The following is a 23,896-nucleotide window of genomic DNA, read 5'->3' as shown; positions in this document are numbered from 1 at the left end:
AATAAATTCGGTATTTGTTGTTTTTCACGTACAGCATAATTATAATAATAAATGTGTAAAAAAGAAGAAAATAAAATAATTACAACTGTATGCTATTTATCAAATTTTGCATCTGAACTTTTCAAGTGAAAAGTAAATTAAAATTTTAAAATTAGACTGCCGTACATAAATTTATAATGCAATTAAAATGCAGTTATCATTCGTTTATCGAAAAGACATTAATCGAAAAGACATTCGTTTTGTAATGGGAAATAAAATATAATGGAATTAAAACTTTTCAGACATCCTATTAACGTTTTCATTATTTAAATAAAATTAAACTGTGTATGAAAAAAAATGGCTCTAACTTGCCTTATTTTTCTGTGTTTATTTGCCTTTATTATTCTGTGTTTGTTTCAGGAAACATTGGTATGTTACTTTAACTAAAGTTGGGTGCACTGGGTTCATTTCTTGTGGCCAGTTTTGACGTTAGCAGTGCTAACTAAAGATATATAATTTGCCATATTGATGCATTCATGATCAATTTAAGAATTGATTGCGGTAAAAATCAAAACAAACTCAAACACATGTTGTTTTTGTGTTTATTAAACTAAGAATTAAGGTCATAAGTAACTTTAACACCATGGTTCGAAAAAAAATTGATAATCGAGTACGAATATTGATTGAAAATTGTGTTTCTACCCATCATCGATCTTTATTTGTAGTTGTTGGTGAAAAAGCTCGAGATTCTGTAAGTTTTATACTTACGTTTCTGAATGTCTAAAAATAACTAATTAAAAGTTTAAATTATAATTGTATTTATCATAAGTGTTTCAACTTGAGTGTTTTAACACTATTATATCTATGTGCTGTATTATATCTATATTATTACGTTAATTATGTTGTTGCTATTATTAAAAATTAAATAAAGAAAATATGTTAAACGATTTTTTATTTCGTGAAATTTTGTGTTAGTTATTTGCTTGATTTATTCTTAAATTTTTTTTCTAAGATTTTTTATGGACTTTCTTTTACTTCATGACACTTTTTATCTTTGAAAATATAGCTAGTGTTAATATTTTTCTTTTAAGTGTAGAATTATTTCTCATCATCCATATATTCATTTTAGGTTGTAATTTTACATGAAATGCTTTCTAAAGCTGAAGTTAAAGCAAGGCCTACTGTTTTGTGGTGCTATAAGAGTGATCTTGGGTTTTCAACGTAAGTTATATTTTTCACTATTTTCTGAAACTTTTTATGTTAAATCTGTGCAGCCACTTTAATTGCTAGGAATGTTTCCGTATCGTGATTTGTTGCCCTAACTACAATCGCTAAGGCCCCAAATAGATTTTAAACTTGCAAATTTAAAATTAAAAATAAAAACATATCGATGTTTGCTGGGAGGTGGCTAAGAGTTATACCTTTCAAGTTGGTCCCTTTCTACGAGGTTTTTAATTAATTTCTTGTGGGCCGCTGCCTTGAAATTGCCAAGATTAGGCGATTATTCTGTCACAAATCACGATACGGGAATCTCTTCTAGTTGCACCGAGATAAACCAAACATTTCGGATCTCAGATTCAATGGTAGATCAAGATGAAAATTTTTTAAAAAATATTAAATATAAGGCAGATGTTTTATATAAGTAGTAAAGGAACCAATAGTCTAACAGGGGTCTGTTTAGAAGAAATTTGAGTCTGTTAATGGACCTTCACAAAATATCTTTTCATTAAAACAGACCCTTCACAAAATAATTTATCTTTTAATCGCACCCTTCATAAATTTGTTTATCTTCATTACTGTTTTGTTAATCGAATAAACCCTCCCAGGGGGGGGGGAGACTATTTGAGACAAACTAAGTTTCCCTAAGTTTAAATTCCAAATGTAGTATTCTAAGAAAATATTTCTACTTTTTCAAACATCATGTGTGCATTCTTATTGATGTTAAATCATAATTTTTTTTGTAAATAAATAATTGATCGATTTATATTTATTCATAAAATTAATTAATTGAATATTATGTAAGTAAAAATTAATTTCTGGCAATTTTTTAAATAAAAGATTATAAATTTAAGAATTTTTTAAGTTTACTTAATGCGTAACACATTAAAAATGATACATTACTAAGTTGTGTTATTTTAAATATGTCACTTGAAATTATTAAAAATGTGAGTGATTTTGTGTCCATTATTCATCCGAAATGAATATTCTGTGTTGAGCAGTATAGGCTAAATACCAAATATTTGTATGTTGCATCTCTAATTTAGTAGCAGCAATTGTTGAGCAGAATTTTGTATCTATTTACAATTTAAAAACTTCTTGAAAAGGTTTTTAGCAATTTTTGCAATAGCAGGACCCTATTTGCAATAATTTACAAAAGCAGGACCCTGGTTATAAGAATGTGACTTAACACTTATTTTATATTCACAAATTATGAATAGTTTTTTCACAATTTTATAAAAACAGGCCCTTTCACAAAATGTCTGGACTGACCCCTGTCTAAGGAACCGTTGAACATATAATGAAAGAACTTAAGCTTAAAACATAACAAAATATTCATTAGACATTTTGGTGCAGGTATTATGAAAATATTCCCTTAGAACCACTATGACACAATCAGAAATAGTGCAATTCGATCTAGTACTCAAACTTAACTATGAGGAACTGGTTCTTGACCTAAGCCCTAGTAGACGAAGACTCAACCATTTCTATTGAGTTTTGACTATGCAAAGGTCAATAATTATTTAATGTCTATTATTAAAGATATGTCTAGATATAATCAACAATATTAAATAAATTTTTATGAAGCATTATTTTACTATCGATATTTTTTTACTATTTCTCTGTGAAAAATATTCCAATTAATAAAAAGTTTCTGTTGGCATGTACACACTTTTTAAATGAAATTTCTTCCAGGAATAAGAAAAAAAGACGAAGATTGAAAAGTGCACTCTCTGGCCAAGGAAAGCAAGTCCTCGATGAAAATGACTCAATTGAATATTTCATAGCTTCAACTAATATTAGATATTGCTACTATAGGTAAATTTAACTTGATTTCTTATTAATCTTGATTTCTTATTTCTTATTCATCCAGTGGCAGATTAATACTTTTTATGGTTCTAAGCATTGGTAGGGTCCCACTTTTAATTGACTGATGAGTTAATTTACATTCATAAGATTCTCTCGCCTTATGGCAGAATTTCCAACTTTCTAAACTTTGAAAATAAGAAATAATTAAGAAAAATGCTTTATTAAATGTCTTTTTTTTTTTAAAGAATACCTCTACATTATTTTATTTTATTACTATATTTTTATTTTATTATCTTTAATCATTATTACTGTAAAAAGCTTAACAGTTTGTGGGACGATCAATGTACACATATAGTAAAAATAAAAAAAAATTAATAAGCATGTAACTAATTTAAATGCTTTCTTTTTCTGAAATGTAATTTCATGCACTAGTTTTATTTATTTGAGTTGTTATGTATTTTTATGCTTTTTTTCTTTTCCTACTCTCATGCCTGTAATTTCATGAATTCTCACATGTTTTAAATTTTTTTACGTATGCATTTTCAAGACTTTCCAAGGACAAGATTTCGTCAAACAATATTTCAATAACTTCCCCTTAATGGTTCTGTTATTTAGTAGAAATAATAAATTTCCAACCAGTATTATATTAATGCTCAGTATTATTATTTATATGTAAAGTTATGTCAAGACTCAAGGCAGTGTAATTAAGCTGTGGCTTAAAATAGTAGGCTGTCCCCATTTGTAAATATCATTAAAGCAAATATTGACACCTAGTTTTTATATTAAAAATTTCTCTATAAGCTCAATCAAGTAAATTGTACTTGTCAAGATTTCAATATTATCCTAATACTTTACGTAATTTTTATTATTTAATAAGACATAATTTTTGAAAATCATATTACAGAATAAATAAAAAATTTTATCAATTTGTTTTTCTTTTAATTAAAATGTCTTATTTTAATTGAAAGAAGCCAAGTGAAATTTTTTTTTCTTTCTCTAAACTTTTTAGCATTGTCACAGTTTGAATGTGAGCCGAGGATGTTTACGTAGTAAGATGATTCAAATTCAAATATAAAGCTTTACATAAAGCTTTAATGGACTTTTTTATTGCAATCATTTTATAATGATGATATCAGAGAGCCCTGTGACAGAATTTTTTAGAGCTTTCTGAAACAATTCTCTCTAGTACTAATACTTTCTGAGAGACATTTTTAATAGTAGCAAATATATATATGTTACTAATTTAAAGTAACAGAAGGCTTTCTATGTACAAAAGAAGAAAAAAAAGGAGCTTTAATGTTTAGAACAGAATAGTATATATATTTTTTTTAATGATAAATATGAGATTTTTTTTAAAAATCTAAATATAAAAGAATACATATTCTAATATTATTGGCGATATTCTCTTGTTCTAAACAATATTGGTATAGTTAACCTGTTTTAAATTTTTGCTATCTGGAAATTAGTTTTTACAACATGAATCTGAAATTCTAGCTAAAGTCAATCATTGCGGAATTTTTTTATTTAAAAAAAAAATCACTAGCGATTTCCCACATCCGATATGTGAGAAAGGCATTTTTTGAATATAATTCTGCAAAAAAGGGGAAAAAAGTTCCGTAAAAAAAAAATATTTTGAAAAATTCTGCAGATAAGAAAACAAAATTTTTTCCCAAATAAAAAATCTTTCTGCAAGAACTCTGTAATGTTCTGCAACAATGCCGCCCTGGATTCTGGAGGTCAGAAAGTGTATTCCGAAAAATATCTAATACAAGTTAAATTTTTAATAAGAAGATTCAGATAATTAATAAAAGATTCTGTTAAATCAGCTTGAGTTTTAATATAATTTTAGTGAAATACTTTTTTTTAAGACTGTCTACATATTTAAATTAGCTTACCAGACCAAATCTAAGTAAAATTTTTGTTTTTATCAATTTATGATACTGTAGTGAACACTTATATATTATTCCAGAAGTTGCACTAGATTGTACATAGTTTTTCTTGTTTTATTTTAGTTATTTTGTTTTATCTATCAATATTAAGTTAAATCTATAAGCATTTTTTATTTTATTTTGCTTATTATTACAGTAAAACCCTACTTATCTGACACTATAAGGACCATGAGTGTGTGGGAAAATTTTAAATTATTCGATTCATTTTAAAGTTAATTTTTTTAAGTGTATGAACGTTATAATTCGAGAAATTTTTTTCTAAAAATAAGTAACTATAATTTAAAATGATACACTTGTGTTTCATTTTTGGATCATACATAACAATACAATATCATGAAAAATATCACTGATACATTTTTGTTTTCTCTTTAATTGCTGTTTTCTGGCAGCTAAATTTTTGGATCTTAACACAACAGAAATTAGGTGACAACAATTTTAATAATGATGAAACATGTTTTGGAAAACTTTTTATATGTGTCGAATAACCAAAATGTCGTATGACTGGGTGTTGGGAAGGAGTAGAACTATATTTTTATGTTATTATTATGAAGTTTCTCTTTTAAAGCAATAATTTCCCTATGTTTGGCAGCTAAGCAAAGCATCTTTTTAATGTTGACTATGATGAATTTTTTTCTTCATGCATACTTTTATTTTTAGAAGATTTCCACAACAAAAGCTGTAACAAGATAAAAAATAAGACGATTCATTAAGAGACTGTGATAATCTGATATTCTCAATTGTATTTTTGAATGTTGAACCTTTATTTACTTCTGTTTAATGATCTTTTGTAATTGTCTCAGTTTTAAATTTAAATATGAACTATTTATTATTAAACTAAATAAATTACTAAATTATTTTTAATTTTTTTAGAGAAACTCGTTCTATTTTGGGACAGACATTTGGAATGGCTATACTTCAAGATTTTGAAGCTTTGACTCCAAATCTCTTAGCACGCACCGTCGAAACTGTTGAAGGAGGCGGGATGATATTAATTTTGCTACAATCTTTAACATCCTTAAAACAGCTTTATACAATGGCAATGGTATTTGCTATTTTTGAAAAATTCTTTTAGTATTTTATTAAATTGAACTTTTTTTTAACTAAACTGTGACCCAATGTTTATTGTGGCCCATCATTTATTTTGCCTTAATTTAAGACTTAAATTTATATGAAATAGATTTCTAAAGGGATAAAATTAATAAATTTAATCAGAATGAAATTCTTATTTATCTGTAAATGATTAATTGGGTTTGCCAAGTCATCAAATTTTACAAATCTCAAGTGGATGGAGGCACACCGTAACAACCTTTTTGTAGCAATTAGATTCAAAATTTAGTAAAGTATGAACCTTGTTTCTTTACTTACCTAACATTAAAAGTAGTCGCAATAAATCGCTATATTTTTTTCTATGCATCACACTACTTAGAGCACTACTTTTTTTTTGAAAAAGTAATGGTACTGATATTACAAGGTACAGAAAAAGTAGTGATTACAGTAATTTTTTGGAACTTGTATTGCATTAGTTCCAACCACTGGTATAAACCTAATTTTGAATTGGTCAAATTCACTTAATTGTCATTTTGGCTTTCAACCTTTCAGCTCTTTAATTATAACACAGTCACCATAGAAAAAACTACAGTGATCCTTTGTTTTTTGCGGTTTATGGGGACCAGAACCTTCCGCGAAAGCTGAAAAACCGCGAAGTAGGATTTGCCCCTAGGTATTTTCATGCATGCGGGTACACAAATGTTTTAAGTATGTAAACAGTATTTATACTTTACAGTTATAAGACAAATATTACAACAATATACGTATTTACTTAAACGTGTCAGTGCTAATTAATAAGGTTAATTGCAAAACCTTATACAGTAATAAACATTAATCAACCAATCACACATCTTCATGAGAGCCCGTAGTATATGTACTCTGAGTCAACTCATCTCTTTGTTTCACATGCAGGAATCCTTCTCTCTCTCGCGTCAACATGAAACAACGCTCCTGTCCGCTTGGTTGTATTTTTTCATTTTTATTTTTTGGTTAATATTTTGGAAAAACCCGTGAAGCACTGAAGACGCAAAACATGAAGCGTGAAGTGGCGAGGGAACAGTGTATTAACAATAAATTTGTATGTGTTTCCCTCATTCTCTTTAAGAAATGTGGCAAAGAGCATTTATCAAAGCCTGTAATCTAACGACTAAATTATTATTATTTAAAAAATTTTGAACAACTTTTTATAAATTTGATGGAAACTATGACAAGGTAGCTAATTTTGTTAGTTTTTTCTTCCTTCTCACTTTTTTTATGTTCTATATACTTTTTAGAATATAGATTGTTTTTATAGTGTCTCATTCAAATAATATTTGTTTGCAATTATTGTAAGATTTCCTTTCTTTATTAATAATTTTACTTTTATTCAAAGGATGTCCATGCTCGTTATAGGACTGAGACTCACCAAAGTGTTGTTTGCAGATTTAACGAGAGGTTTATATTATCCTTACCAACTTGTTCAAACTGTCTAGTTTTGGATGATAAATTGAATATATTACCTATATCATCAAATGCTTTATCAATAAAGACTTTGCCTCCAAAGTCAAGAGTAAGTATGATATGAAATAAATTGTTTGTTCATAATTATTGACATTTTATGACTGGTTTTGAAATATTAAGAAAGATATCAATTAAATTAATAAATATTTTCTATTATCACAAACTTCCATTTATTATAATTCTATTAACAGTAACAACAATAGTATTATTTTAAAATTTTTCTAAACTTTTAATACTATTTTATTATGTTGATAAAAATAACATGCAATATTAGATAAAATATGCTAATGAATTCTACCCGAGTATTGAAATATGTTATTAATAATAACAATAACCAAGCTTTGAAAGATTTTTAAAAGTTTTAATTAGAATTTTTATTTTTCATATAAATATGTAACATAATATTACATGTTTCTGCTTTTTTTCCCCCTTACTTTTTTACTGATTGAATTGTAAATTACTTATTGCATGTGTATTATGTTTAGCTTGCTAATAATAATGAACTAATAGGCAAAATTATTATTATTATTTTTTGTTGTTGTTGCAAATTTTAAGCAATGTTTTCTTGTATTATTTAAAGTATTTTATTTAAAAATATTTGATTATAACATTTGTTAAGAAAATCTAGTTTTAATTACAGTCAGATATTACTGGCGCATTTTAAAGTATCATGAAATCTGTTATAAAACCAGGATGGACACAAAGCAAGGAATTTTATTGATTTCTAAATATCAAAGAATTTATTAAAATACCCAAAAAAGCCAGAGAAAAGAAATTTGAGTTTTAGGTATCTAAATAATCTGATACTTTCCCCCAAAAATATGGCCTTCTATTTTTTTAAAATTGTTTATTTTTAAATTTTATAGCAAGTATAAGTATTTTGTAATAAATTTCATGTATAGGAAGAAAGTGCAACTTAAAAATTAATAATAAAATTTATGCCACCGGTTACGAAAATCAAAAAAATTCACTAAATCAGTCTGATAAAGTTAAAAGTTAGGGAATTTATTTCTTGAGAGTTTGTGTCCACCCTGAAAAGCTATTTAAGAGTTTAGAATATTCTAACATATTAAGATGTTGAATGATAAAACATTAACTTTGTATTAATATTTTTATTTATAATGATTGATTTTTTATGCATAAATTGTCATTAAATATTGAGTTTATAAAGCATTGAATACAGGAACTGATTTGCTATCTTTCTATATCCCAGTTGATTCGCTATCCCGGAGGGACACCAAATAAAACATTATAAGATGTTGAATGATTAAACATAAACTTCAAATTAATATTTTTTTTATTTATGATGTATGATTTTTTACATAAAAATTTTCATTAAATATTGAGTTTTTAAAGCATTGAATTGATAACATATTTCATTAGAAACTGATTTGTTATCCCTCTATATCCCAGAGGATTTGTTATCCTTAAAGGGTATGTACCAAATGAAACATTATAAGATATTAAATTATTAAACATAAATTTTGAATTAATATTTTTATTTATAATGATTGATATTTTATACATAAATTATCATTGAATATTGAGTTTTTAAAGCATTGAAATAAACATTATAAACAGGAACTGATTTGTTATCCCTCTGTATCCCAGAAAATTTGTTATCCCCCTATTAATCATTAAAAGGTATGAAATGATTAAACTTTAACTTTGAATTTATATTTTTATTTGCAATTATAAACTTTTCTCAGAAAAACTTTAAAATAAATATTGAGTATTTAAAACATTTAATTAATTGCATTTTTAATAATCTTTTATGTTACAGGATGAGCCTCAGACTCCAGAAGAGCGAGAACTTCAACTATTAAAATCATCATTAGATAGTTCTCAGCCTGCAGATGTTCTGATTAAAATGTGCAAAACTCTTGACCAGGCTAAAGCTGTGACAAAGTTTGTCGATTCCTTAACTGAAATGACACTTCGTAGTACTGTTACTTTAACAGCTGCTCGTGGACGAGGAAAATCCGCTGCTCTGGGTCTTGCTGTAGCTGCAGCTATAGCATTTAAGTATACCAATATTTCTGTTGCGTCTCCTCATCCAGAAAATTTGAAAACGTTTTTCAAATTTTTATTGGATGGATTAAATGCTCTTGGCTATGAGGTATTATTAATATTTTAAAACTTTTTTTTATTTAACAGCTAATTTTATTAGTAAAATATCAGGATGTTCTAAATATTTAGTTAATATTATTCAGCCACTCATGTGAAGTATTTGGTGAAATGAAATATTAAATTCTTCAGTTATTAAACCAACAAAGTTATTAAAATATTATATTTTAAATAAATAAAGAATAGATATTAAGAAAAAGTAAGGAATTCACCAAAGCTTACACCTTTCTATTTTCTTTTAAATTAGGAAACAGTAATTAAAATAATTAAATACACTCTGTTTTCAAACTTGTAGTCTCTTGAAATGAAATTAATTTTATTAATAAATGCATTTTTATTGTTAGTTTTAAGAAATTACTTCTTTTTTTTAAAATTGTCACTAGCTATAAAAATAATTTTTAAAAACCAAAAATAATTTTAAATGTTTTGCAATAGTTAAGAGGAAAGTAAAGAGGTAGTAAAAAAGATAGAGGAAAGCAAAGAACTTAAACGAAAAAGTAAATCAGAATTTAAAAATATTCTTTTACTATATATATATATATATTTAGAATTTCTTCTATTTAAATTTAATAGTTTGCAACTAAAATAATGTAGTCATTTGTTTTCCAATATTTCCAATATAGCAAAACATATGTTTAAAATCATGACAAGCCTTTTTAATTACATTATCAGGGTAATTTAATTTTTTTTTAAATTTCCGAAAGAAGGTTCTATTATTCTCTTTAAATAGTCTTAAAAATTTGTAGTTCTTGCAAGTATTTTTTCCAGTGGTAGTGAACTAAAACAGAACTTTTTAAAACAAATGTTGTAAAACTTTTACCCTAACTTAGCAACATGACCATGTATCTATTTGATCTTTAATATATATTATACATATTGGTGAGAACAAAATTTTTTTCAATTCTAATTCATTAAAAATATTAATAAATCAACTTTGTTATCAGAAAATAAATATATTCTGAAACTACTAAAAATCTGTAACTGTTGGGAGGCATGTCTTTACATAATTTTAAATTTTTATGAATTGAAACAAAATTTCCTACACTAATTCTACTATAATGTGTTTATTTAGAAAACAACTGATTATGAGGAAGTAAGATCTATGAATCCTGAATTCAACAAAGCTATTGTTCAAGTGAATGTGATGCGAAAACATAGACAAACTGTTAAATATGTGCAACCATCTTCCGAGGCTAAATTGGGACTGGTTGAACTTCTTGTGATTGATGAAGCAGCTGCCATACCACTTCCTTTCATTAAAGCTTTGATGGGGCCATATTTGATATTCTTAGCATCAACTGTTAATGGGTAATTAATGTTAAAATGATTCATAGCAATATAGTTTTTGCAAAAATTATTTTCTAAATTATAGCTTTCAAAGCATAATTTTTTTTATTGTATTTTAAAAAAGATTTGTTTTTCTAAATGATATAACATAAAAGTTTTTATGTTTCAAGAGAACATAAAATTATTTTCTATATTATAGTTGGCAAAACATAATTTTATCATTGCATTTTAAAGAAGATTTGTTTTTCAAAATGTTACAACATAAAATTTCGGCCCCAGTCCTGAATACCAAATGTTTATAATATCGTTGTGTTAGGTTAATGGAAGAAGGAAATACAAATTTACAGGGGAAAGGATTTACAAATATGTTATGTCTAGCTGTATCTACAGAACATAATTTTGTTTTCTGCCTGGTGCTTAAACAAGTTAATATTTAATAGGAAAATTAATTTGTAATCAGTACTTGAGATAGAATATCCAAGTCAAAGAATATAGAGAAAGAAGGCTAGCTTCTGTGTACACCAATTTCCTAAGGTTTGGTGTGGTACCGATATATAAGGGGAAAAAACAACAAGTTTTAGGAGCACATCAGCAGAAATTTTTGAACCCGGTTTTCACCTTCCCTCCTCCCAACCACTACTAGGATTGGGGAGAAGAAGAAAAGTTTTCTCTTTTTATTTATTATTGGTTTGTTCTGCATTTTTTACACTACTGATAAAGGGTACTGAACTGTTAATAAAGATATTCCTTTGAGAATACATTTATATCGTCCATGTTGATTAAATCTGCAAACACATTTTGATATAGAAAAAGAATAAAATGGTGGGAGGCTGCATACCCAACCATACATCAGGGGTGATTGTGGTCCGGGGGTACCCCGGGATTCCGGGTTTTTCCTGTTATCGTTACGGGTATAAAATCGGGAGCTTTACCTTTCAGTTTCGTCAAAAAATCACAAATTGAATAGAAAGTTCGCAAAATAGCGATAAACGCTCTTTTGTAGCAACCCTCAGGCAAGGATTCGTACTACGCTGGTCCGAGGCTAGGAGCAGTAGTGGAAGGTGGGGGAAGGGGGTGAGGAATGTGAGAGAGGGAAGAATTTGTTTCTTCTCCTTTTGCTTGTGTTGGGAAAGGCATGACGCTGTTGCGAGGGTGGATTGGGGGAAAGGAGAATGCGTGACGCTGTTGCGGTTAAGGATTGGGAAAAGAAAATCTTTACTGCTTGGCGAATTTATTGGAATTAATTAAAAGCAGAGGCTTTAGGTGTAGGGTTGTAGATTTTAGTTGCGCGCTGCACTACTTGTCAGCACGTGTTAGAATTTTCACTGCCGAAAGATTTTCCTCGTGCACGTTTTGTGTTGAATATTCGGCATGCATTTTTAAAGTAATTTCGTTTATCGCATTTTTTATGTAAGCTTGAAGTTCTTAACAGAAAAAGATGACATTAGCGATCTAGAAAAAGACTGCAAGAATAAGTTTCGTTTTGAATGGTTAATTAAAAAAGACATCTTGGAAGAAGAAATCAACGTGTGGTGCCGTAAGATTGATACATCAGGTACATGTTTCTGTATTGCGTGCAATACATCAATCAAATATCACAATGAAGGGTTTAAATCCTTGATGAATCATTCTGGAATAGTTGTGCATAAGAAATGTAGTCAGTCTGTTAAAAATTCCCAGATTTTAAATTCAATTTATCCTGGATCAGAAAATCTAACTCATACTGATGAATCACGTACTGTCGAGTTGGTCACTCGAAAATCTAGGGCTGAAGCACTTGTTCTATTATTTTTGGCTGAACATTCAACTCCTTTTTCTTTAGCTCCACAAATTGTGGAGTTAACTAAAACGTTACCACGTGATACCATGGCCTTAAATTCATTAGACATTAGTAGAACAACAGCATCATATAAGCTAAAATATGGACTTGCAAAAACAATTAAAGAAAATCAGTATAAAGTTTTAAAGAATTCTTTTTTTTCTCTCAACATTGATGAAAGCACTAATAGAGCCTCTGAGAGTATCTTAGCTGTACTCGTTAGATACTTTGCTGAGGACCAGCACAAAATGATTTTGCGACATTTAGCTTCAATTAAATTGCCTGCTTGTAATGCAGAATGCATTTATTATACTATTGTTTCAATTTTCAGGGAAAATGGAGTGCCATTTTCAAATTCAATAAGTGTATTAATGGATTCCTGCAATACAATGCGGGGGGAAATAATGGTGTTGAAACTAAAATTAGATCCATCAATGTTCCACATTTGTTGGACATAGATGGAGAAACATGCCATATTGCAAACAATTGCTCAAAACAATTTACAGGGCCATTTTTGAAGCATTTGGAAATTTTATGTGACAGCATATATTTTGATCTTAAGAGTGCTGATAAAAGGGAATTATTTTTCCAAGTGTGTTCAGTTCTTCAGATGAAATTACTGAAACCCTTAAATAGACCTGACCACAGATGGCTCTATATGCTTCAAGTGCTTGAACGTCTACAATATTTATGGGATGCTCTTTTAATATTTTATTTTTCGTGGGTTGGATTGGACAAAAAATTTTATGAAAATTATATTAAGGAAGTTTTTTCTAAAAGACAACTTTCTAATGAAGGAATTAAAAGTATTCAAAATATTCAAGGACAACTGGAAAAGAAGCATCTCACTGATGATGGAAGAAATAGGAAAAAAAGAATTATTCAAAGACTTTTTGTTGAGCAGAGAAAGACATTATTACAAATTGGTATTTATCAAGCTGGTTTGCCCTATTTTAACAAATATGTTAAATTATTTCAATCAAATGAATGCCTTTTACATGAACTACATGTTCAAATGTTTAATCTGACTAAGCAGTTCTTTGCTTTTTTTTTAAAGCATGAGTTTTTGTGCAACATTAAATGTTATCAGGATGTCTTAAAAATCAACCCCACAGATTCTAAAAATTATTTGTTATACATTATACTATTAATACAGACTCATTTTCTCTGGAATGAATGCTGCAGATACCAGTAAGAAAACAGATTCCACTATTCAGGACTTCTTAAAGGTGTTGAAAAAAAGTTACTCTAATTGCGCATCTTATATGCAGAAGAAGTTACCGTTGAGCAATCATTTGTTAATTAAATTATCTGCTCTCAATCCTGTTCTGAGGGGAGAAACTACAACTTTTCTGGCACTGATGAAGCTGGCAGAATTTTTGCCAAATGTTATTTCAAAGCAAGAACTACTTAAGCTGGACTTAGAACTAAGGCAGTATCAGACTGATGATTCTTTGGCTTTTTTTGAAAGCAAGTCTATGATGGAGTATTGGTCAAAAGTGATTGAACTTAAAGAAGGCAGTGTAAAAAAATATCCCATTCTTTCAAAGATGATTAAAGCTCTTTTAGCATGTTTTCACGGACCATCAGTTGAGAGTACCTTTAATTTGATGAGTGACATTATGTCTGAAAATAGAACTTCTCTTAATATTGAATCCATAGACTCTATTCAAACAACAAAATATTATCTTTCCTCTCTTAATGCCAGTACTTATGAGGTTTTTGGCTCTAAAGATCCTGCACATGAACCAATTAACCGAGAATTTGCTCATAATTTGATCTACAGTTGGTCAAATTACCAGCAGTCTCTTGCAAAAACTGTCCCTAATGCTACTCATGTCCCTAATGCTACTATTCATGTATCTGAGAGCCATGTGGATTCTCCACCTTCCTGCACTGCTAAATCTTCTCCAGTTCAAAGTAAAAAGCACTGTGATTCTCAAAAAGAAGACAGAAAAATAAAATTGGCTCTTGACTCTCAGAAAGAATATTTGTCTAAGACTAAACAAACAAAACTTTTATCTTTCTTTAAGAGATAGATATTAATTTAGAAATTTGATGTTTTTGTTTTTTATTTTGAATAAAATATTTAATTTTTACTTTAAATTAATTTTAAAATTTAAATTATCTGTCAGTTTGATTGTGCAATATAATTAATCCATTTAATGAAATTTATAAACAGTTTTATAGATGTTTAAAAATTATATGCATATTTTTGTTACAATTGAAATGTAGTTGTGTCAAGGGGATTGTAAACATGTAACTATTTAGAAATACATTGAGAACGAAAGCTTAATTTCTAATTATTATTTAATAAATTTTATTAATTAATTTTAACATACAGTTCCAATTATGACTTTAAAACTGTATGTATTTCACTTATGTGTAAATTGATTGAGTTTTTGCATATAAAGTTTTCAGGGTTTTTTACTTCATGTGACAATCACCCCTGATACATGTAGAGTTGTTTAACGACCGGCTCACTAGTAACGTATCTCCTGACTGTCGCTTTACTTCTAATGCGCATGCACTGGATTTTAATATGTATGATGCTCTTCTAAATCTGAGTATGTTGTTCACCCTGTAAGTTGTTTTTCTGGTCTAGTATCCCCCGTTAGTTACATATTCGAAGAGCTGAACTTCTTCTCCCCTCTATATTCTTTGTCTTTGCATTTTGCACTTTTTTGCATATTTATTAATTTTTATGATAATTTACATACAATTTTTTGATTTGATTTTAGCTATGAAGGAACAGGAAGATCATTGTCACTTAAGCTCATTGCTCAGTTACGAAAAGAATCCATAAACAATAATACTTTAACAAGTGGTCAACAATCTAAGTCCTTAACAGGTATGCTCTAATCAATACGGTGAAATGTCTCATATCTGGAATCGTTGGGACTTCAGCAAGTCTGGAAAATACAAGCTATTTCTAGATAATAGGTCTTTAAAGTAAACTGACATCAAAACATCCTTATTCAAGAACAAATAAATGATAAATAAAGTCAATTTTAATCAATGACGTATAAATTCGGATGATTGCGCTATTTTTGCAGTTTTTGTTGCAGATTTCCATGTGGTTTTTATAATTTCGATATCTTAATACACCATTATAATGGTGTATTAAGATATCGTGATTCGGAATTCACGGTACATTATAATGTACCGTGAATTCCGAATCACGCATTTCAGTTAATAATCATTTTTAGTTTAGAGAAGATTCCACATTTAATCCCTATGGTTTTGCTGATCACTTTTTCGTTAATTATTAAAACGGATTTTCACTTGGTTTTTAAAATCTATTTTTAAATACGATTTTATTTAGTTCAGCAAACTTTAAATGGTGGATTTCGCTTTCAATTATTGATGATTCACCAGCAATCGCATGTGGGTTTACGATTGAATTTTTGTTAGATATTGATACACATTACATTTCAAATTGCGCAGTTGAAGAATTACTTTTTGATGCACTCAATTTGTACTGATTTTATTGTCCGCTTGGTTTCGTCAATCGCATTTTCAATAGTTTGGGATTACCACATAGTTTTTAAACTTTTGATTTCATTTTTAATACATTATATTACTATATGTGAATTCGAATTGTACTTTTGATTTATCACTTTATCACCTGCTTTAATTGTGACGATTTCATCCAAAATCCGGAATATTTCAGAATGTAAAATTTTTGCACTTTGAAATTGAGTGTCTGATTCTTGGTGGTAATATTGCTTTTTTACATGACATGACATGAGAAAAAATACACGATCCTTTTCAATCCTTTTCAAGCTGTTGTTAATTGCCAAATTTCATTTTCGTGTTATTCAATTTCTTTTCTCCAACATATAGCAGAAATTGGATTAAAATGCAAAAAAAAATTGGAAATCTGGTAAAAAGCATAAAAGTAGAGGATTCTCAGTCTTGCATGCTTTTTAAAAATTACAAGTGCAATTTTTTTTTTTTGAAAAGTCAAGAGTTTTGACTGTTAAAAAGTGTCTGGAAAAGACCCTTCCAACTAACAGACGTCCGGATATGGGACTTGGTTCTGTAGATAACATTTACTATTGAATTGTTTTAGCTAATACCATCAGTTGTTATTTGAGATTATCACGAGGAATGGACTCAAATCAATCTATTTAGCTAATGCATATCGTTTATAATTTTAATTCATAGCATTGTAATTTTATACTTCAATTATAAGGTAAGTGTAGAGCAGCATTCCCAATTTATTTATGCTGCGGAAGTCTAGATGATTAACCTTCTTATGGCTGAACCCCTAGACTTAATCAATAAACTTCATCAGCAATTGTGAATATAATTAACGAAAGACTTATTATTTTGAATATATTTAATGATCCAAATTTTAATAATTATTTTGAAAATAATTATTGAATTAATAAGGACTGGAATTTTTTCATCATATCATTTTACCAATATGAGTCTTAAAATTCTATTTTAAGTCAGACTGTTGAATTCACTGGAGTGACATCTAGTTTAATTCTTAATTTGAGTTTAGTGCCTGCATAAACTGAAAAAGAATGCGCTGAAATATGGTTTGCATTAAAATAAAAACAAGAAAAGAAAATGAATGTTGAAAATGGTTATTTGAAAGACATACTTTTTTATTGAGATTAGTTCTTTTTATTTGATGCAAAATACTAATGGAATTTTTCACAAATGCATAATCTTTTCATAATTCATTCATTATAATTGTTTTTAGAAAAGGCACTGTTTTGAAATTTCTTTTGTTAAAAGCATTTCAATTAAATGATTTCATTAACATAGAAATATTGAATAATTAATGGATTATTAATTTAAAATTTAAAAGATTTAATTATAGGCTTAGAAAATTATGACTAGTTAAAAAAAAAAAAATCCTGAGCCTCGGAACCCTTTTGACCCTTTCACAGAATCCTAAAATTCTGTGGAACAACATATAGGAACCACTGGTGTAGAGGACCTTTTGTTTGTATCATTAGTTTTATAAAAATGTTTATTTAATAAATTTTCAAAATCTTTCAAGAGTTTTTCAAATAATTATTTTTATTGATACTAGAATTTTCTGTTTATACTGTAATTTGTATTATAATAATTCTTAAAAAGAAATGCTGTAATGACTTATATATTATTTATTTGACTTTATTGACAATTTACAGGTGAGTGATTCAAATTTCACTTTAATTTATGTTCATTAAAGACTTTAAGTACTTGTAAAAATAGTATTGAAATTTGAATGTATTTTTGTAAATATTAAAGTAAACACTTGTATTCATTTATTACTTTTAGGACGTATTTTACATGAACTGACACTTGATGAATCAATTCGGTATGGACCAAGAGATCAAGTAGAAAATTGGCTAAATCATTTATTGTGTCTTGATGTTATAATTCCACCTGTAGCATTGCCTAAATTTCCTTCACTTAATGATTGCAAATTATATCCTTTTAAACATTTTCTTTTTTAAATTGTACTGGTAGTTCTTGTTAAAATGGTAGTTAGTTTACTTGTCTAAAAGTGTTTCTTAGTAAATTTTTTTGATACACTGTTTTAGTACACTTTTTTGTACACTGTTTTAGTACATTTTAGTGTTGTATTTGCTTATTGTTTAGTGGATATCATTATATCAGTTATTATTTCTTTTTCTTCTTTTTTATGTATCATTAATATATGTAAAAAAATCTTTATTAGGTTGCCGATTCAAATTTTAAATTTTTTTTTTTATTTTTAATTCCAATTTTTCTTCACAATATTTTTCATGTTGTGAAACATTTCTTTGATATTTTAGAATGTGATTAATATATTACGCTTTGTGTAACACATTATTTCATGAAAACCTGTAATTTAATTTTTATAATTGCAATCATTTTAAAAATAGATTGGAAGTTCTCCATTTCAAGAAAATCTGTCATTAAAATTTTTGTTTTTATAATCATAAATGTTGCTGGATTATTTTTAACTGTTAAATTAAACAATTAGATAATGTTCATATATTTCCTTAATAATATATAAGTATTACATAAATCGAGATACATTGTTTAGCTGTAATAAATATGCCGAACGCTTCCTCCGACGTCTTATTGCTATTTTAGTTGCATCTCATTACCAAAATTCACCAAATGACTTGTTAATTATGTCTGATGCACCTGCTCATCACTTATTTTGCTTGTGTAGTCCTTCATCTAAAACCTTACCTGAAATAATTTGCGTGTTACAGGTTTGTATTTTTCCTGTGTTATCTTTACAGTAATTTTTCTTAATACAATTATTATTCTGGAAGCTGTTGCCATATTGAATGTTGAAAGCAATATTCAATCTTGTCATAGATTCTAAAGCCACTAATTTATGCGGTCTAGTGAAGTTATTTATAGACAATATGAAAAAATATTAATATTAGAAAATTTCTTCATGCTCGCGTTTAGTTAGCATTGGATTTTAGCTTTATCATATTAATAAAAATAGCTTAAATGAGCATGTTTTATAATAATTTGATGGAATATTGTAATTTTTATTACAAAAAATTACAAATGCAAATATGTCACATATTCTATAACAAAGAAAATTAATTGTATGCAAATGTATTATTCTTCATACTGTAATCATGCAACTTCTGGGCTGGTTTTTATTTTTTTAAATACTTTATTTTTGACAGTTTTAAAATGTATTATAGATATTTTATTTATTTTTTAAAACAGTATTGATTATAAATATTTGTTTCTTTTTTACGAAATAAGATTTTAGTAACTTTTTATTAAGTGTGTGTTCATACAAGGGGAAAAAAAGGCAAAAAGTTTATGCAAATAAAAAAAATCAGCTGTAGTAATAAATGTTGTTAATAATATAGTTGATGTTTAAAATTTACATTGCAAACATTTTAAACATTTGTGATTTTTTTTTTAATTTTTAAAATTTTTAGTTTTAAAACTTTTTTCGTTATTATTTTAGATTTGTTTAGAAGGTAAATTATCTGAGAACATTGTGAAGCAGGAGCTTAGTCGAGGTAAACGTTATGAAGGAGATATAATTCCTTGGTCTATTTCTCAAGAGGTAAAGGATTTAGATATAATTTTTTAAAGGCATTTTTAAAGCAGTTTTTTTAGAGAGTTTTTGTATTCATTTCTATTAGAATGGTATACATTCTACTTTTTAAATATTTATTTATTTAAATTTTGATTTGCTTCTTTATTTTTAAATTATCAGAGTTAACAAAGTTAAGTAATGTTTTGATTATTCTACAATAGTAAAAACTATAAATTAAGTTTAAATACTTAACAATAATGATTAATGTTTTATATTTTGTGCACAACTTTAAAATTTATTTCATTACCTAAGGCAGTTTTGTTGTCCGTCTCTCTCTATTTTATTTATTTTGTCAACAAACATTAAACTAAACTGAGAGTTTACTTGCTTGGTGAAACATTTGATTTGTCTTTACTCTTTTTTGAGTAACATAACATTGTCTGGGGCCAGTTTTAGACACTATAAGTTAAAGAAACATGCCTATCTGTTTTAAAGTTTAACGTTGCTAGTTTTTTTTTTTTTTTCAAGCATGAGATTCCTCCTGGAATTTGCAATTTTCTTAGAATGCTGAAAAATAACTTTCTTTCCAAGAATTTTTTTATCGTAATTATTTAAATGTGTAAAACTTAATGTGAAAATGTGTAAAACTAATCAAAACAAAGCCTAAAATACATGGATTTATAAAAATTGAGACTAGGTGCTGGCAATTACGATTTTTCAATTTGAATTTTTTAAGACATGGTTAATTAATTAACTTGAAAAATTTTGTTAATCAAACGGAGGTTTCTGTGGTCTTTGTTATCTAATTTTTATTTATTTCAATTTATAGCTTTTCTTTTACATTCTTATAATTTTATAATATTCTTATATTTATATTTTTGCAATTATATTATACTTTTATTTAATTAAAATTTTATATTATATTATTAACATTCCATTGTTCTAAGATGATTTGAACAATTTTCAAATGCTTTATTTCTGACCTGTTGATTTATTAATGATATAGCTTTTGTCTTGTTCAAAGCTTAAAATATGTTGCTATAAATTATTATTGTTATATAGCATTTAATTTGGTACTTTTCAACCCATGAAGTAGAATCACCAAAAAAAGCTTTTGTTAATGCTGCACATGCACACCAAATAGTCTTTGTAATTCTTTTTAATACAGTTTTTTTTTTATTTCATGCATTTTCATTTCTTTTTTTATAATTTAATGCCTGTATTTTCCCACATAATTTCTTTAATGTTCAAGGTTTTAGTTCCTATATATTAATTAAAATATAATCTTTATCTGTTACAAAAATATTCATTACATAAAATTTCTTTTGTAGTATTCTGAGGAAGATTTTCCTGCTCTTTCTGGTGCTCGAATTGTAAAAATAGCAACTCACCCAGACTATCAAAACGTAGGTATTTATGCTCTTCTATCACTTCAAAATTTTTATCATTGCTGCCAGTTTATCATGTTAATTCCTGCTATCTGAATTAAAACAGACATTATAATGTTGGATTTGTATATCTTGGGTGTGTAAGATTGATTCAAGCATTAGCTCATAACTTTTCAAATAGATGTCTTAAAATAACTTTTATAAATAGTTAAATTGAACAATTAATAATATATGTCTTTACTTATTTTATTTAAGTTTAATATACTCATTACCGGTAAAAACATTGATACACGACTTGTGAAAAAGAGGAGATAATAGTGTTGTTATAGAGATTATTTCGAGCTACTGTAACTCAAAAATAAATATCCTTTACTTTTCTATGAATTTGCATTCGTTAGTGCTTCTAAATTTTTTTAATACTCTTAGTAAAATTTAACATTCTTGAATTGTGTTACTATCTATATAAATAAAATAATATGTATTAAAATAAAATGTAACATTAAAAAATGCCTTTTTTTTGCAATATGCAATTTCTTTTATCAGACTCCTGCCTTTTTTATAAACAATTTTAAAAATTGTCATACGAAGAAAAATTTCTTATTCTTTAATAACAATAATTTATTAATAAATATTATTAAAGTAGTATTTTGATGAAATCTGATTGTAAAAAATGGCATGTGGCTGATTTTATGTATCATCATGAAATAAAAATTTTTGTTTCATGATATATTAAGATCATGTTAAAAATATGTTAAAAAATATATATAGATGTAACACATTTTGCATGAATGCCCTTTGTATATTCTTGAACTTTTTATTTATTAAAATAGTTTTAGTTTAAAAGCAGAAAGAAGAGTTCTTATATTGGAATTGAAATAATTTAGTTAACTAAGATTTAGAAAATCTTTTTAGTAATCAATATTATTTATAATTAGTTTTTTTTCTTTCTCATTATTTATTATTTGAGTGCCTAATAGAATTAAGTATAAATTTTTTCAAAAGAATTAAAATTAAATAAAAAATACTATGTTTGAAAATAAAAAGTGGTATAAACTAAATTTTGTTTTAAATTTTTTTTAAAAATAAATTACTTATAATTAATAAAAATAAATTACTGATTTCAGATATTATTTTTTGTTACATGAATCAAATTAAAAGTTGAAATAATTTTTAATTTTTGTAATTTATTCAACGAGTTAATTTTTTTAGAGAGGATATGGAACTTTGGCTTTGAAATTGCTGCAAGAATTTTACGAGGGTAAATATAACACATCTGAAAATTTACCCACTGTATCTGCTCTTAATAATATGACTTCACTACCAATAAAAGATGAAGATGATGAAGAAATTGAAAGTATGTTAAAGGAACGATTGCAACCGAGAATGTCTTTACCACCATTGCTTTATGAAATGAACCAGATTAAGCCAGATATTCTGGATTATATCGGAGTTAGCTATGGTTTATCAGAAGAATTGTTAAGGTTTGCAAGTTTAATCAATATTTTTTTCTTCTAAAGTTTGACTTTTATGCATGCATTTGTAAATTTTTTAAGACTTAAGGTAAAAATGTTTTTAGAAAAATGTTTATTGCTATATTTACTAAATATAGTTAAAAAAGGGAATAGAATCATATTAATATCTACTATTTAAAGTTTATAACCTAATGTTTTCTAAGATTTTTTACCTTATTTTAATTCTAATTCACCCATTCTGCAATGGTAAGAAATTTAAACAACAATATTTCACTCAACTATGCCTTGTAAAATGCAAATTAGCTAAATTAATTTAAGAATTTTGTGATCATAAAATACAACCATTTTTATTGAGAATTTTAGATATAAGTTTAAAATTTATGTGTTAATCTTAGAAGTTGATTTTGTAATACAGTTAAACCCTGTTTTAACAAAATTCCCAATTTGACTCTTTTCCCTCAAACAAACTGAAGTGAAGAAACTCTATTTCACAAACTAATAGGTAAAACCTTGATTCTAAAATTAAATTACCATGCAAAAAATTAATTTTAGTTAGTTTTTTTTTTGTCAATATTAATTTTCCTCCAAACTTTTTTAGTATTTTTAGATAAAATTTATGAAGACACAAAAAAAAAAAAATATGTTTATGTATTCTCACCACCGTTAATTTGCAGTAAAAAATTGTTAAACTCATGTTTCTTGCACATTGCCCAAGTGTGTTTTAATTTGTAGATCTTGAAATTCTGTTCAGTAAATATTATTTACAGAAAGCTGCTTATGAGGAAAATCATTGGATGAAAATGTAGGGGAAAGGTCCAAATCCAGCTTCCTGAATGCATTATAATTTGTCATGGAATCATAGAACTAAGATTCTAAAAATACATTTGAAAAATGCTTACATAAAGAAAGAATTTCTAGGTATACAAGTGGTATTAATTTGTGATGTATTAAATTCTTTAGTCGCTAAATATAAAGTAAACATTTTCTGATTATGATATTTTGTCTAGTTGCATATTAAAACTTCTAGAAATTTTTATTTATTTATTTATACTTGATATTAGAAATAATTGTCACTTAAGAAATGAAATGGCTGGTCACGGTGAATTAGATAAACGGAGCACCACTGTGCGCAGGTACTGATAATAAACCAGAATTCATTACACTTTTGTGTATGCAATAGGTAATGTGTCATGGGTGGAGCTATGTTTACATTTCAGCTTTATTGTTGTCAAAGTTGGTAATACGTTGGTAAGCCAATATTTTAAGCACTCCAATATATATATATA

At 27.0% G+C, this 23,896-nt stretch overlaps 1 protein-coding gene across 1 annotated transcript in view; it reads left to right on the top strand.

Annotated features, from left to right (window-relative positions):
- Positions 1 to 468: 468 nt before the first annotated feature.
- LOC107442310 (RNA cytidine acetyltransferase l(1)G0020) overlaps positions 469 to 23,896 on the top strand; it is a 32,509-nt gene continuing 9,081 nt past the window's right edge. Inside the window, exons 1-13 of the mRNA XM_071185826.1 lie at positions 469 to 730; positions 1,109 to 1,200; positions 2,893 to 3,015; positions 5,826 to 5,997; positions 7,375 to 7,551; positions 9,286 to 9,621; positions 10,702 to 10,937; positions 15,477 to 15,586; positions 18,019 to 18,169; positions 18,743 to 18,947; positions 19,676 to 19,777; positions 21,082 to 21,156; positions 22,348 to 22,619. Of these exons, the coding sequence (XP_071041927.1) occupies positions 623 to 730; positions 1,109 to 1,200; positions 2,893 to 3,015; positions 5,826 to 5,997; positions 7,375 to 7,551; positions 9,286 to 9,621; positions 10,702 to 10,937; positions 15,477 to 15,586; positions 18,019 to 18,169; positions 18,743 to 18,947; positions 19,676 to 19,777; positions 21,082 to 21,156; positions 22,348 to 22,619 (2,159 nt within the window). The 5' untranslated portion in view covers positions 469 to 622. The remainder of the gene's footprint in view (positions 731 to 1,108; positions 1,201 to 2,892; positions 3,016 to 5,825; positions 5,998 to 7,374; positions 7,552 to 9,285; positions 9,622 to 10,701; positions 10,938 to 15,476; positions 15,587 to 18,018; positions 18,170 to 18,742; positions 18,948 to 19,675; positions 19,778 to 21,081; positions 21,157 to 22,347; positions 22,620 to 23,896) is intronic.

The sequence above is a fragment of the Parasteatoda tepidariorum genome, chromosome 9, assembly GCF_043381705.1.
Source record: "Parasteatoda tepidariorum isolate YZ-2023 chromosome 9, CAS_Ptep_4.0, whole genome shotgun sequence".
NCBI classification, from domain to species: domain Eukaryota; kingdom Metazoa; phylum Arthropoda; class Arachnida; order Araneae; family Theridiidae; genus Parasteatoda; species Parasteatoda tepidariorum.
The sequence above is the reverse complement of the archived record's forward strand: the minus strand, read 5'-3'. Positions and strand labels throughout refer to the sequence as shown.